This window comes from Heterodontus francisci, chromosome 1, assembly GCF_036365525.1.
Source record: "Heterodontus francisci isolate sHetFra1 chromosome 1, sHetFra1.hap1, whole genome shotgun sequence".
Lineage (NCBI taxonomy): Eukaryota > Metazoa > Chordata > Chondrichthyes > Heterodontiformes > Heterodontidae > Heterodontus > Heterodontus francisci.
The window spans coordinates 285,137,667-285,151,769 of record NC_090371.1 but is presented as its reverse complement, the minus strand read 5'-3'; the positions used below and the strand labels follow the sequence as shown (position 1 = coordinate 285,151,769).

The 14,103-nt window shown below is 45.9% G+C and overlaps 1 protein-coding gene across 2 annotated transcripts in view; it reads right to left on the bottom strand.

Annotated features, from left to right (window-relative positions):
* The window catches only part of LOC137377462 (B-cell scaffold protein with ankyrin repeats-like), a 264,713-nt gene that overhangs the window by 31,935 nt on the left and 218,675 nt on the right, over positions 1-14,103 (bottom strand). For both annotated transcript variants that reach the window (XM_068047063.1, XM_068047072.1), the window contains one exon: positions 8,823-8,940. In XM_068047063.1, coding sequence (XP_067903164.1) covers positions 8,823-8,940 — 118 coding nt within the window. The remainder of the gene's footprint in view (positions 1-8,822; positions 8,941-14,103) is intronic.

Below are 14,103 nucleotides of genomic sequence, written 5' to 3'. Positions count from 1 at the left end.
GACTGCCTCATTGTTAATGGATTTACAAACAGCCCCAGCCCACCGAGACATCAATCCCCTCATCACACCATTTACCGACTCCCCGCATATACTCCTGAGAGTGGGGGAGAAAACCTGCTGTCAATATTGGAAAAACACCGAGAATGCCCAATGTGAAATCATTCCCAAAGGAGTTCTCCTGATGGGGTTGGTGGGGGGGGGAAATTACCAAATAAAAAATACCATTGCATTTCTATACAGCCTGTCACAACCTCAGGACTTTGCAGTCAATGAAGTAACTTTGAAGTGTAGCCACTGTTGTTGTTTGGGATAGAAATGCAATATGATAACAATGTGCTTCCTGGCTTGCCATAGTCATGTGACCTCTACATGAGGCACTCTGAATGGAGGCAGTCATTATAGTCAGTTTCCATAACGGCTCAGTACACACATGACTGGTGTCCTCGAAGCTCGTAACTGTTGTAATGTAGGAAACACAGCAGCCCATTTGTACACAGCAAGATCCCACAAACAGCAATGAGATAAGGCTGGAAAATATGTTCTTTTAGTGATGTTGTTTGAGAGATAATTATTGGCCAGCTCATCAAGGAGAACTCCCTTATTCTTCAAAATAGCATCATCCACCCGAGGAGGTAGACATTGGGCTGGATGTTGTGTTGGAGCCGGGGCTCCTGGCACCCAGCTGGAAAGGTGGGGAGGGGGGGATCCCTGAGTCGGCCTTTTCATGTTCCCCCGGAGCGATCCTCCGATCTTTTTCAATCAAAGTTTCAGGAGTCGGCATCTCTGTCCCTTTAAAGACTTTATTGGAGTGGGGATCCCTCCTCCAAGAGCTGTCGCCCAATCAGAGGGCCGGCAGCTCAGCAGTATCGGCAGCACCACCGGGAGTCATGGCCACTGCCAGTCAAACCCAGGTCCAGCACTGGAACCACGGGCCAGAGGTAGGTAGCGGGCCACCGGGGCCAGTCCAGAAGGCCCCAGCGAGGAGTGGGGGGGCTCCCGGGGGGTAGACTGTTTACCGGTGAGGGTCCTTTGTGGCCCACAAATTAGGGACCTTGTGTTAGAAGGCGCTCTTCCTCTGTGGGGAAAGCACCCCCAGCCTTAGATTAGATTAGATTAGATTAGAGATACAGCACTGAAACAGGCCCTTCGGCCCACCGAGTCAGTGCCGACCATCAACCACCCATTTCTACTAATCCTACACTAATCCCATATTCCTACCAAACATCCCCACCTGTTCCTATATTTCCCTACCACCTACCTATACTAGTGACAATTTATAATGGCCAATTTACCTATCAACCTGCAAGTTTTTTGGCTTGTGGGAGGAAACCGAAGCACCCGGAGAAAACCCACGCAGACACAGGGAGAACTTGCAAACTCCACACAGGCAGTACCCAGAATCGAACCCGGGTCCCTGCAGCCGTGAGGCTGCAGTGCTAACCACTGCGCCACTGTGCCGCCCCTTGGTAAGATCCCAGTGGTGGTGGGAAGAGGCTCTTAATTGGTCATTAATAGGCCACTTAAGGGCCTCAATTGGCCTCTGGGCAGGAAGCCTATCCTGCCTCGGAGAAGATAGCTGCGTGGCAGACCCTCTGACCCCCTGCCAAACCTGCAATCCATCGCGATACTCCATGCCCCCTCGCCTCAGGGGGCTACACAAAATCCCAGCCATGGTCTCATCTGAAAGACTGACCCTCCAACAGTGCAGCGCTCCCTCAGTACTGTCCCTCCAACAGTGCAGCGCTCCCTCAGTACTGACCCTCCGACAGTGTTGCACTCCCTCAATACTGCTCCGCTGACAGTGTAGCGCTCCCTCTGTACTGCTCCGCTGACAGTGCGGCACTCTCTCAATACTGCTCCGCTGACAGTGCGGCACTCTCTCAATACTGCTCCGCTGATAGTGTAGCGCTCCCTCTGTACTGCTCCGCTGACAGTGCGGCACTCTCTCAATACTGCTCCGCTGACAGTGCGGCACTCTCTCAATACTGCTCCGCTGATAGTGTAGCGCTCCCTCTGTACTGCTCTGCTGACAGTGCGGCACTCTCTCAATACTGCTCCGCTGACAGTGCGGCACTCTCTCAATACTGCTCCGCTGACAGTGTAGCGCTCCCTCTGTACTGCTCTGCTGACAGTGCGGCACTCTCTCAATACTGCTCCGCTGACAGTGCGGCACTCTCTCAATACTGCTCCGCTGACAGTGTAGCGCTCCCTCTGTACTGCTCCGCTGACAGTGCGGCACTCCCTCAGTACTGACACTGGGAGGTTCAGCCTAGATTTTGTGCTCCAGTCTCTGGAGCGGGAGTGAACCCAAACTCTTCTGACTCAGAGATGAGAGAACTGCCCACTGAGCTCAACTGGCCTGTTAATATATTAACAATTTATTAGTTCGATACAAGTTGCAAACTGGCTGCTGCAGGGCACACAAGTAAAGCAGAGGAGGAGGTAGTAGAAGTGGAGAGGGATGTTCCTGTGGCTAGGGAAATGTAAGCCCTTTGCTGAGTATTCGGACGATGTTCTCAGGGGGCTCTTGGAACACGAGGAGCTGGTGGCAGAGCTAGTGCGAAAATCCAATGTCATCCTTTACAGCAAAATTGGGAAGACTTCCTGGTTAAAGTAGATCAGCCTGTAATAAATGGCCGGAAGCTCCCCACAGCCTGGAGGCAATTCATCAAGCATTCTTGTGATGCCAACCCTCCAGGATTGCCCTGGAGCCTGCAAAATTAAAGATTAATCACCGGGGCACCGCTGGAGTGAAGGTGGGAGATAAATCATAGCAGCATAAAAATGTGAGTGATTTTTTTCACTTTTTTTAGATACAAATTTTGCCTATCAGTGATAAAAAAGGATTCGAAGTGGGGTAAAGATAGATTGTGCTCCACACAAGCCTCCTCCCACCCCCTCTTCATCTCACCCTATTAACATCTCCTTTTATTCCTTTCTCCCTCCTGTGTTTATCCAGCTTCCCCTTAAATGTATCTGTACTTTTCACCTCAACCACTCCCCGTGGTAGTGAGTTCCACATTCTCACCACTCTCTGGGTAAAGAAGTTTCTCCTGAATTCCCGATTGGATTTATTACTGACTGTCTTATATTTATGGCCCCTAGTTCTGATTTTCCCCAAAAGTGGAAACATTTCTCTAGATCTACGCTAACAAACCCCTTCATAATTGTTCCACCTCTATCAGGTCACCCTTCAGCCTTCTCATTCCTAGTGCAAAGAGTCCAATCCGGTTCAGTCTTTCCGGATAGTTATTTGAAGCAGTGACTCACATCTCAGCCCCATCAGGTGTCACTTCGGAGAAATGTTAATCTGTGTTGAGAAAATTCACGAGTGGAATGTTCAGTAATGAAGTCCAATTGGCTTCTCAGTTTAATGGTTCCAGAGCCTTTATATGGTTTTATGGAATCACAGAATGGTTACAACACAGAAGGAAGCCATTCAGCCCATTGTGTCTGTGCTGGCTCTCTGCGAAAGCAACTCAGCTAGTCCCACTCCCCCTCCTTTTCCCTGTAGCCCTGCAATTTTTTCTCTTCAGATAATTATCCAATTCCATTTTGAAAGCCATGATTGAATCTGCCTCCACCACACTCTCATGCAGTGCATTCCAGATCCAGCCTCTCGCTGCGTAAAAACGTTTTTCCTCATGTAGCCTTTGGATCTTTTGCCAATCAGCTTAAATCAGTGTCCTCTGGTTCTTGACCCTTCCACCAATGGGTACAGTTTCTCCTTATCTACTTTGTCACGATTTTCCCTATCAAACCTCCTCTCAACCTCCTCTTCTCTAAGGAGAACAACCCCAGCTTCTCCAATCTGCCCTCGTAACTGAAATCCCTCATTAACAACAACAATTTATATTTATATAGCACCTTTAATGTAACAAAACATCCCAAGGTGCTTCACAGGAGCGTTACAAAATAAAGTATGTCACTGAACCATGTAAGGAGATAGTAGGTCCGATGACCAAAAGCTTAGTTGAAGATATAGGTTTTAAGGAGTGTCTTAAAGGAGGAAAGCGAGTTGGAGTGGCAGAGAGGTGTAGGGAGGGAATTCCAGAGCTTGGGACCTAGGCAACTGAAGACACGGCCACCAGTGGTGGAGCGATTAAAATTGGGGATGCACAAAAGGCCAGAATTAGAGGAGTGCAGAGATCTTGGAGGGTTGTGAGGTTGGAGGAGATTACAGAGATGGTGGGGGGGGAGGGGGGGGGGTGGGGGGTGAGGTCAGGGAGGGATTTGAAAACAAGGATGAGAATTGTAAAATCAAGACATTGCTTGACCGGGAGCCAGTGTAGGTCAGTGGGCACAGGGGGTGATAGGGGAACGGAACTTGGTGTGAGTTAAGACGTGGGCAGCAAGTTTTGGATGACCTCAAGTTTATGGAGGGTAGAATGCGGGAGACCAGCCAGGAGTGCATTAGAATAGTCAAGTCTAGAGGTAATGAAGGCATGGATGAGGGTATCAGCAGCAGATGAGTTGAGACAGTGGAGACGTCAGGCGATGTTACGGAGGTCGAAATAGGCGGTCTTAGTCATCCATGAATATGAGTTTGGAAGCTCATCTCGGGGTCAAAGGTGACACCAAATGCACGAGCCAGTCTATGTTCTCTTGAAGTTTATCACTATCCTCCTCACAGTTCACAATAATGTCAAATTTTAAAATTGTGCCCTGCAGACCCAAGTCTAGGTCATTAATATAGATCAAAATCTGCAGTTGACACAAAACTTGGATTTATTGTCTGTTATACTGTTTAATATTCTTAATTACTCTGTTGGAACCACAAAGTTGCAGTGGAACTGGAAAATATATCGGTAAACCTTGGCTTGCAGTGGAATCTCTGCCTCCAAAGATAAGCAGAGAGTTCTGATGGGTCATACTTTTAAATTTGGTGGAGCCTCACAGTTATTATGGACATTGTGTAATTATGATCTGATCAAATATTAATGAACGACTCTTTCTGACAAGCTTGTATCACCGCTTACTCTGGGACACTACCTGCAATCTTGCTGCGAGCTCCTTAAATCCAAACTCCTGTGAAACAGTTTCAGACTCTGTTCCTCAGCAATCTCAACTTCCAAATCTTTCTGTAGAATGAAATTATGGAGGAAACAGCAGGTCACAATAATTCACATAGTGACTGCAGCACAGATTTACCTGAATAATAACAGGGCTAAAAATGTTCAATTCTGAGGCTAGCAAAGACTAGGGATATCATCCCTCAAGTACTGAAGATTAAGTGTGTTTAAGATGATTAAAGGAGTTGATCGGGTAGATAGAGAGAAACTATTTCCTCTGGTGGAGGGAGTCCAGAACAATGGGGCAGAACCTTAAACTTAGAGCCAGGCCGTTCAGGGGTGCTGTCAGGAAACACTTCCTCACACAAAGAGGAGTGGAAATCTGGAACTCTCTCCCTCAAAATTCTGTTGAGTTCGGGAGTTAATTGATAATTTTGAAACTAAGATTGATATTTTGTTAGGCAAGTATATTAAGGGTTACAGAACGAAGGCAGCTAGATGGAATTAACATACTGATCAGCTGTGATCTAATTAGGCTCAAGGAGCTGAACAGCCAGTTCAGCACTTCTGCACCTGAATCTTCCTTTCAACCAATGGCCTGTTTCAATTTTAATTTGATTGTGGATGTGAGCCTTGCAGTGTTCCTAGACATTATTATTGGGTCTTTTCAATGGTATTATTGGATACTCATTGTCACTAAGGAGGCAGGCTCTGCTCTCGATGTAGCGTGATGTTGGAGCTAAAGGTTGATTGCATCATGCAACTCCCTGAATAGCAGCCATTGACCTGCAAAAACTGTTTCTTGTAACTGCACATTGATTGGACATTATGAGAGTGAAATCCCTTTTTGTTGCTATAATGGTGTGAGTTGATCGTTGCGGCTTTCATTTACCTGCAAGAGCAATTTATAACTCTAAATATTCTTGAAAAGAAAGAACTTGTATTTCTATAGTGCAACCATTAGGAAATCCCAAATCACTTTACAGCCAATGAAATACTTTGTACTTTCTTGTTGAAGTGTAGTCACTGTTGTAATGTGGGAAATGCAGCAGCCAGTTAGTGCACAGGAAGCTCCCATAAAGAGCAATGTGACGATAAGCAGATAATCTATTTTTGTGATGCTGCTTGAGGGATAAATATAGGTCAGGACCCCAGGGATAACTCTTCTTCAAAATAGTGTCATGGGATCTTTTATGTCCATCTGAAAGGGCAGACAGGACCTCACTTTAACAACACATCTGAAAGACAGTACCTCCAACAGTGCTGCACACCCTCAATATTTTTTACATTTGTTCCTGGGATGTGGGCATCGCTGGCAAGGCAAGAATCTATTGTCCATCCCTAATTGCCCTCGAGAAGGTGGTAGTGAGATGCCTTCTTGAACTGCTGCAGTCTGTGTAATGTAAGAAGGGTGTTCCGGGATTTTGACCCAGCGACAGTGAAGGAACGGCGATATAGTTCCAAGTCAGGATGGTGTGTGGCTTGGACGGGAACTTGCAGGTGGTGGTGTTCCCATGCATTTGCTGCCCTTGTCCTTCTAGTTGGTAGAGGTTGTGGGTTTGGAAGGTGCTGTCTGAGGAGCCTTGGTGAGTTGCTGCAGTGCATCTTGTAGATGGTACACACTGCAGCCACTTTGTGCTGGCGGTGAAAGGACTGAATGTTGAAGGTGGTGGATGGTGCGCCAATCAAGCGGGCTGCTTTGTCCTGGATGGTGTCAAACATCTTGAGTGTTGTTGGAGCTGCACCCATCCAGGCAAGTGGAGAGTATTCCATCACACTCCTGACTTGTACCTTGTAGATGGTGGACAGGCTTTGGGGAGTCAGGAGATGAGTTACTCGCCACAGTATTCCCCGCCACTGACCTGCTCTTGATTTTCCCTTAAGAATCCATGCTGGCTTTCCTTAATTAACTCGCATTTGTCCATGTGACTATTGATTTTGTCCCGAATTATTTTCTTTAGAAGCTTCCCCACCACCGAAGTTAAACTGACTGGCCTGTAGTTGCTGGGCTTATCTTGACACGCCTTTTTGAACAAGAGTGTAACGTTTGCAATTCTCCAGTCCTCTGGCACCACCCCCGAGTCTAAGGAAGACTGAAAAATTATGGCCAGTGCCTCTGTGATTTCCACCCTCACTTCCCTCAGTATCCTTGGATGAATCTCATCCAGTCCTGGTGCTTTATCCACTTTAAGTATAGAAGCCTATCTAATACATCCTCTTTATCCATCTTAAACCCCTCTAGTGTCTGACTTACCTCCTCTTTAAAGATTGCCTGGGTTGCATCTTCTTCCTTGGTAAAGACAGATGCAAAGTATTCATTTAACACCTCAGCTATGCCCTCTGCCTCCATACGTAAATCTACTTTCTGGTTCCTAATCGGCTCCACTCCTCCTTTTACCACCCTTTTACTATTTATATGTCTACATAAAACTTTGGGATTTCCTTTAATCCTAGCTGCCAGTCTCTTCTCATGCTCCCTCTTTGCTTCTCTTATTTGCTTTTTCACTTTCCCTCTGGACCTTCTATATTCAGCCTGGTTCTCAATAGTACTTTCAACCTGGCATCTGTCATAAGCACACTTTTTCTTCTTTATCTTAATCTCTACCTCTTTTGTCATCCAGGGAGCTCTGGATTTGTTTGCCCTACTTTTCCCCTTCAAAGGAACATACCTTGACTCTGCCTGAACTATCTCTTCTTTGAAGGTAGCTCATTGTTCATCGACCATTTTTCCTGCCAGCTTTTGATTCCAATTTATTCACCCCAGCTCCATTCTTAACCCATTGTAGTTGACCTTCCCCCAGTTAGTTATTCTTACCCTGGATTGCTCTTTGTCCTTTTCCATAGTCAGCCTAAACCTTATGATACAATGATCACTGTCCACTAAATGCTCTCCTACTGATACTTGATCCACTTGGCCCACCTCATTCTCAAGAACCAGGTCTAGCAGTGCCTCCTTTCTCGTTGGACTAACAACATACTGTTGTAGAAAATTTTCCTAAACACACTCTCGGAACTTTTGCCTCTCACTGCCCTTTACACTACTGTTATCCCAGTCTATGTTTGGATAATTAAAGTCCCCTATTATGACTACCCTATAATTTTTGCACCTCTCGGTAATTTCCTTGCAAATTTGTTCCTCCATGTCCTTCCCACTACCTGGTGGTCCATGGACAACACCGAGCAATGTAACTAAACCTTTTTGTTCCTTAGCCCAAGCCAAATTGATTCTGTCCTCAACCTCTCTGGGACATCCTTTTTCTCCAGCACTCCAATGCTCTCCTTAATTAATACCACCAACCCTCCCCCTTCTTTCCCTTTCCTATCTTTCCTGAACACCTTGTAGCCAGGAATATTTAACTCCCAGTCCTGCCCTTCTTTGAGCCAGGTCTCTGTTATAGCCACAACATCTTATTTCCACATGTCAATCTGCGCCTGTAACTCACCAGTCTGATTAACCACACTCCGTACATTCACATACACACACATTAACCCTGATTCAGACTTTATTACTTTCTCCCTTACTCTGACCCCACCTAATAACATACTGTTCCCTACTCTTGTGCTATCTATCTCCCCCAGTGCACCTTGGTATTCCTCTCTAATATTTGCTCTTGGTTCCCACACCCCAGACAAGTTACCAGTTTTGCTTCCCTCCAGTCTGAGTTCCCTCTCAGGTTCCCCTCCCCCTGACGTGAGGGAGAATTAGATAGAGACTTGAGGCAGGGGGCAACAGAAAGGTATTAGCTTTTGAGACTGGACAGGTGATTGTCAGGGTCTTTTATGTCCTGTACTAGTTCTGGTGGTACTTACAGTTCTCAATCTGTGCCATCATTTCATAGATGTTTTCCTCTTGCTCTTCTTCCACAGGTCGATGAATACCATAATTACTCTGGAGAGTTTCCTGCTGCTGCTGTGTCTCAGTTGCCACCTGTGTAGGAGCAAACACAAAGATTGCACCAAACGATATAATTCATTTACAATGAGTTTTGCCAAATTGTTCACTTTGAACGGTTTCAATTTTAATAATAAAGTCACATATTGTTACCCATTTCCTTATTCTTATATCAGACGGTCTCTGCCAGTTTGACCCAGTTACTAAACCATAAATAAAAACTGGAATTTCTCAGGTGAAGAATTAAAATGCACAATATAGTGCTAAGCAATTGATCGGGTGCAACAAGGATTCCCTTCCTCCGAATACAAAATAATAATTTGAGTACTTTTATAAATTTCTAACAAAACAGAGCAAGCATAAGGTTTATTTAGTAGCATATAGTCACAGCACAAGTCCCAGCCAGAATGAAGATGATTGGATAATTGCCCCATCAATCATGCCTGGAGACCGCACTGCTGTATGTGACTGGGACTGATTTACGCACATCATTTGTATTGTGTAACTATCCTCCACTCACTGCATTTTGCTGCAGAAATCATCTGGCTTTTAATGGGAGACTTTGCTGTGGTTCCAGTCATGCAGTCTGTTTGCAGTCGTTCATGAAGACTCTTTAAATTAAATTTTCTGTGAGTCCTGCTGCAAGTGTAATGAGTTCTTTTGAGTTCTTTTATGTTGTCTGATGCAACATAAATGAGATGCGTGGAGTCCAGTTGGTTGAAGATCTCAAACAGGTTTATCTGCAGCTAGACTATTATATACAGTACAGAGCTAACTATTTACCAAACCTTTACTCTGGGTGTTCCAGTTGCAGAGTGACTCTGGCTTTGAGTCACATGACTGCGCCTGGTACTTAGCTCATTAGCATACTAAGATCTTAAAGGGACATCACTCTTAAAGGCAATCACACAACAGCAAGTACTGGTCTGCCTCCAACTCATTGGCTGATGTGGTGTTAATACTCACTTTGCTAGTTTATAGGCCTGTGTGACTTGTATCCATCACGCATTGCTCAAGATAACCATAAGCTGTCAACGTACTTACATTAATAGGTTTTGAAGCAGCACCAAGTCAGCATTCTTCATTTAGCCTTGTTCCTATAACCTAGATGTATCAGTTTGTTGTAAGTCTTGCCCTAGAGAGATTGCCAGGTTCTCAGGAGCTAGCAGCTCACATAATTGGAAGCACCATTTATGGAAACCTTGCAAATTCATGGACAAGTTTGAAAGCACTTCAAAAATAATTAATTGGCTATATTATGCTTTGGGATGGCCAGAGGGTGTGATGGGCGCTATATAAAGTTAAATGATTTGTTTTCCCAACAGCTGTGGCTCAGTGGGTAGCACCAGTGATTCTGTGTCAGAAAGTTGTGAGTTTAAGTCCCACTCCAGAGACTTAATTGCATAATCAAGGCTGATTCTCCAGGGCAGCACTGTGGGAGTGCTGCACTGTCAGAGGTCATGTCTTTCAGATGTAAAAGTTAAACTGAGGCCCCAACTGCCCTTTCAGGACAGTGTGAAAGATCCCAGAAGTGCAGGGAAGTTGTCCTGGCTAATTATGGGCGGCACAGTGGCGCAGTGGTTAGCACCGCAGCTTCACAGCTCCAGGGACCCGCGTTCGATTCTGGGTACTGCCTGTGTGGAGTTTGCAAGTTCTCCCTGTGTCTGCGTGGGTTTCCTCCGGGTGCTCCGGTTTCCTCCCACAAGCCAAAAGACTTGCAGGTTGGTAGGTAAATTGGCCATTACAAATTGTCACTAGTATAGGTAGGTGGTAGGGAAATATAGGGACAGGTGGGGATGTGGTAGGAATATGGGATTAGTGTAGGATTAGTATAAATGGGTGGTTGATGGTCGGCACAGACTCGGTGGGCCGAAGGGCCTGTTTCAGTGCTGTATCTCTAATCTAATCTAATCTAATCTAATATTTTCCCTCAATGAACATCACAAAAGCAGATTATCTGGTCATTATCACATTGCTGTTTGTGACAGCTTGCTGTGTGCAAATTAGCTGCAATATTTCTCACATTACAACAGTGACAAGACCTCAAAAAGTACTTCATTCTCTTTAAAGCCCTTTGGGACATCCTGAGGTTTTGAAAGGCGCTATAGAAATGCAAGTCTTTCTTTTTGTAGACACTTATGAAACAACTAGTGGAAGAGAAGGACTGGAGAATGAACATATGGTTTGTCTCTATGGATATGTGGTGCCTGGATTTTCAATGTAACCACCACGACGTGGAGTCAACTGGAGAATTGTGACCCAATTCCACTTTAGGAAGGATGTGAAGGCATTGACGAGGGTGCAGGAAAGATTTATGAGAATGTTTCTACGGATGAGGGACTTCAGTTATGTGGATAGATTGGAGAAGCTGGGGTTGTTCTCCTGAGAGAAGGTTGAGAGGTGATTTGATAGAGGTGTTCAAAATCATGAAGGATCTAGACAAGGTAGATGGGGAGGAAACTGATCCCATTGGTGGAAGGGTCGAGAACCAGAGGACACAGATTTAAGGTGAATGACACAAGAACCAAAGGCAACATGAGGAAAACGTTTTTATGCAGCAAGTGTTTAGGATCTGGAATGCACTGTCTGAGAGTGTGGTGGAGGCAGGTTCAGTGAGTGTTTAGGATCTGGAATGCACTGTCTGAGAGTGTGGTGGAGGCAGGTTCAGTGAGTGTTTAGGATCTGGAATGCACTGTCTGAGAGTGTGGTGGAGGCAGGTTCAGTGAGTGTTTAGGATCTGGAACGCACTGTCTGAGAGTGTGGTGGAGGCAGGTTCAGTGAGTGTTTAGGATCTGGAATGCACTGTCTGAGAGTGTGGTGGAGGCAGGTTCAGTGAGTGTTTAGGATCTGGAATGCACTGTCTGAGAGTGTGGTGGAGGCAGGTTCCGTGAGTGTTTAGGATCTGGAATGCACTGTCTGAGAGTGTGGTGGAGGCAGGTTCAGTGAGTGTTTAGGATCTGGAATGCACTGTCTGAGAGTGTGGTGGAGGCAGGTTCAGTGAGTGTTTAGGATCTGGAATGCACTGTTTGAGAGTGTGGTGGAGGCAGGTTCAGTGAGTGTTTAGGATCTGGAATGCACTGTCTCAGAGTGTGGTGGAGGCAGGTTCAGTGAGTGTTTAGGATCTGGAATGCACTGTCTGAGAGTGTGGTGGAGGCAGGCTCAGTGAGTGTTTAGGATCTGGAATGCACTGTCTGAGAGTGTGGTGAAGGCAGGTTCAGTGAGTGTTTAGGATCTGGAATGCACTGTTTGAGAGTGTGGTGGAGGCAGGTTCAGTGAGTGTTTAGGATCTGGAATGCACTGTCTGAGAGTGTGGTGGAGGCAGGTTCAGTGAGTGTTTAGGATCTGGAATGCACTGTCTGAGAGTGTGGTGGAGGCAGGTTCAGTGAGTGTTTAGGATCTGGAATGCACTGTCTGAGAGTGTGGTGGAGGCAGGTTCAGTGAGTGTTTAGGATCTGGAATGCACTGTTTGAGAGTGTGGTGGAGGCAGGTTCAGTGAGTGTTTAGGATCTGGAATGCACTGTCTGAGAGTGTGGTGGAGGCAGGTTCAGTGAGTGTTTAGGATCTGGAATGCACTGTCTGAGAGTGTGGTGGAGGCAGGCTCAGTGAGTGTTTAGGATCTGGAATGCACTGTCTGAGAGTGTGGTGGAGGCAGCTTCAGTGAGTGTTTAGGATCTGGAATGCACTGTCTGACAGTGTGATGGAGGCAGGTTCAGTGAGTGTTTAGGATCTGGAATGCACTGTCTGAGAGTGTGGTGGAGGCAGGTTCAGTGAGTGTTTAGGATCTGGAATGCACTGTCTGAGAGTGTGGTGGAGGCAGGTTCAGTGAGTGTTTACGATCTGGAATGCACTGTCTGAGAGTGTGGTGGAGGCAGGTTCAGTGAGTGTTTAGGATCTGGAATGCACTGTCTGAGAGTGTGGTGGAGGCGGGTTCAGTGAGTGTTTAGGATCTGGAATTCACTGCCTGAGAGTGTGGTGGAGGCGGGTTCAGTGAGTGTTTAGGATCTGGAATGCACTGCCTGAGAATGTGGTAGACGCAGGTTCAGTGAGTGTTTAGGATCTGGAATGCACTGCCTGAGAGTGTGGTGGAGGCGGGTTCAGTGAGTGTTTAGGATCTGGAATGCACTGCCTGAGAGTGTGGTGGAGGCAGGTTCAGTGAGTGTTTAGGATCTGGAATGCACTGTCTGAGAGTGTGGTGGAGGCAGGTTCAGTGAGTGTTTAGGATCTGGAATGCACTGTCTGAGAGTGTGGTGGAGGCAGGTTCAATTGTGGCTTTCAGAAGGGAATTGGATATTTACCGGAAGAAAGAAAATTATAGGGCTATAGGGAAAAGGCAGGGTTGTAGGATAAGCTGAATTGCTCTTGCAGGGAGCCAGCATGGATATGATGGGCCGAATGGCCTCTTTCTGTAACATTCTATGATTCTGTGCCTTACATAGTAAAACCGTGTAGGAAATTACCCATTAAGACAGTCTCATACTGAACCTGCAGATGTCTAACCATCCTAATCTCAATTAATGGCTCTGTAATACAACATTTTTAATAAACCTGCAGTCTCGAACTCAGTGTCAGACCTCAGCAAAATACAGGCTTCATCATGCTGCTATTCCAGAGATTGGTTGGATAATACACCGATGGCTGGCAGATACTTTTGCCATCGTATGATTCATCAGATTTCATACCAATTGTTATTAAACTTCATTAACTACATCTGTTATTATAGTTGTGAGATCCATTGTCTGTTCCAAAAATGAACATGAACTATTGTTCACCTCTGTAACATCACCTGTCTCTGTTTCTGTCTCAGCTCATCTGCTGCTAGAAACCCTCAGCCATGTTTTTGTTACCTCTGGACTTGACTATTCCAATGCTCTCCTGGACAGCTTATCACTTAGAGTCATAGAGTTATCCAGCACAGAAACAGGCCCTTCGACCCATCGTGTCTGTGCTGGCCATCAAGCACCTATCTATTCTAATCCCATTTTCCAGCACTTGGCCCGTAGCCTTGTATACTATGGCATTTCAAGTGCTCATCTAAATAGAGGGTTCCTGCCTCTACCACCCCTTCAGACAGTGCGTTCCAGATTCCAACCACCCTCTGGGTGAAAAATCTTTTCCTCAAATCCCCTCTAAACCTCCTGCCCCTTATCTTAAATCTATGCCCCCTGGTTATTGACACCACTGTTAAGGGAAAAAAGTTTC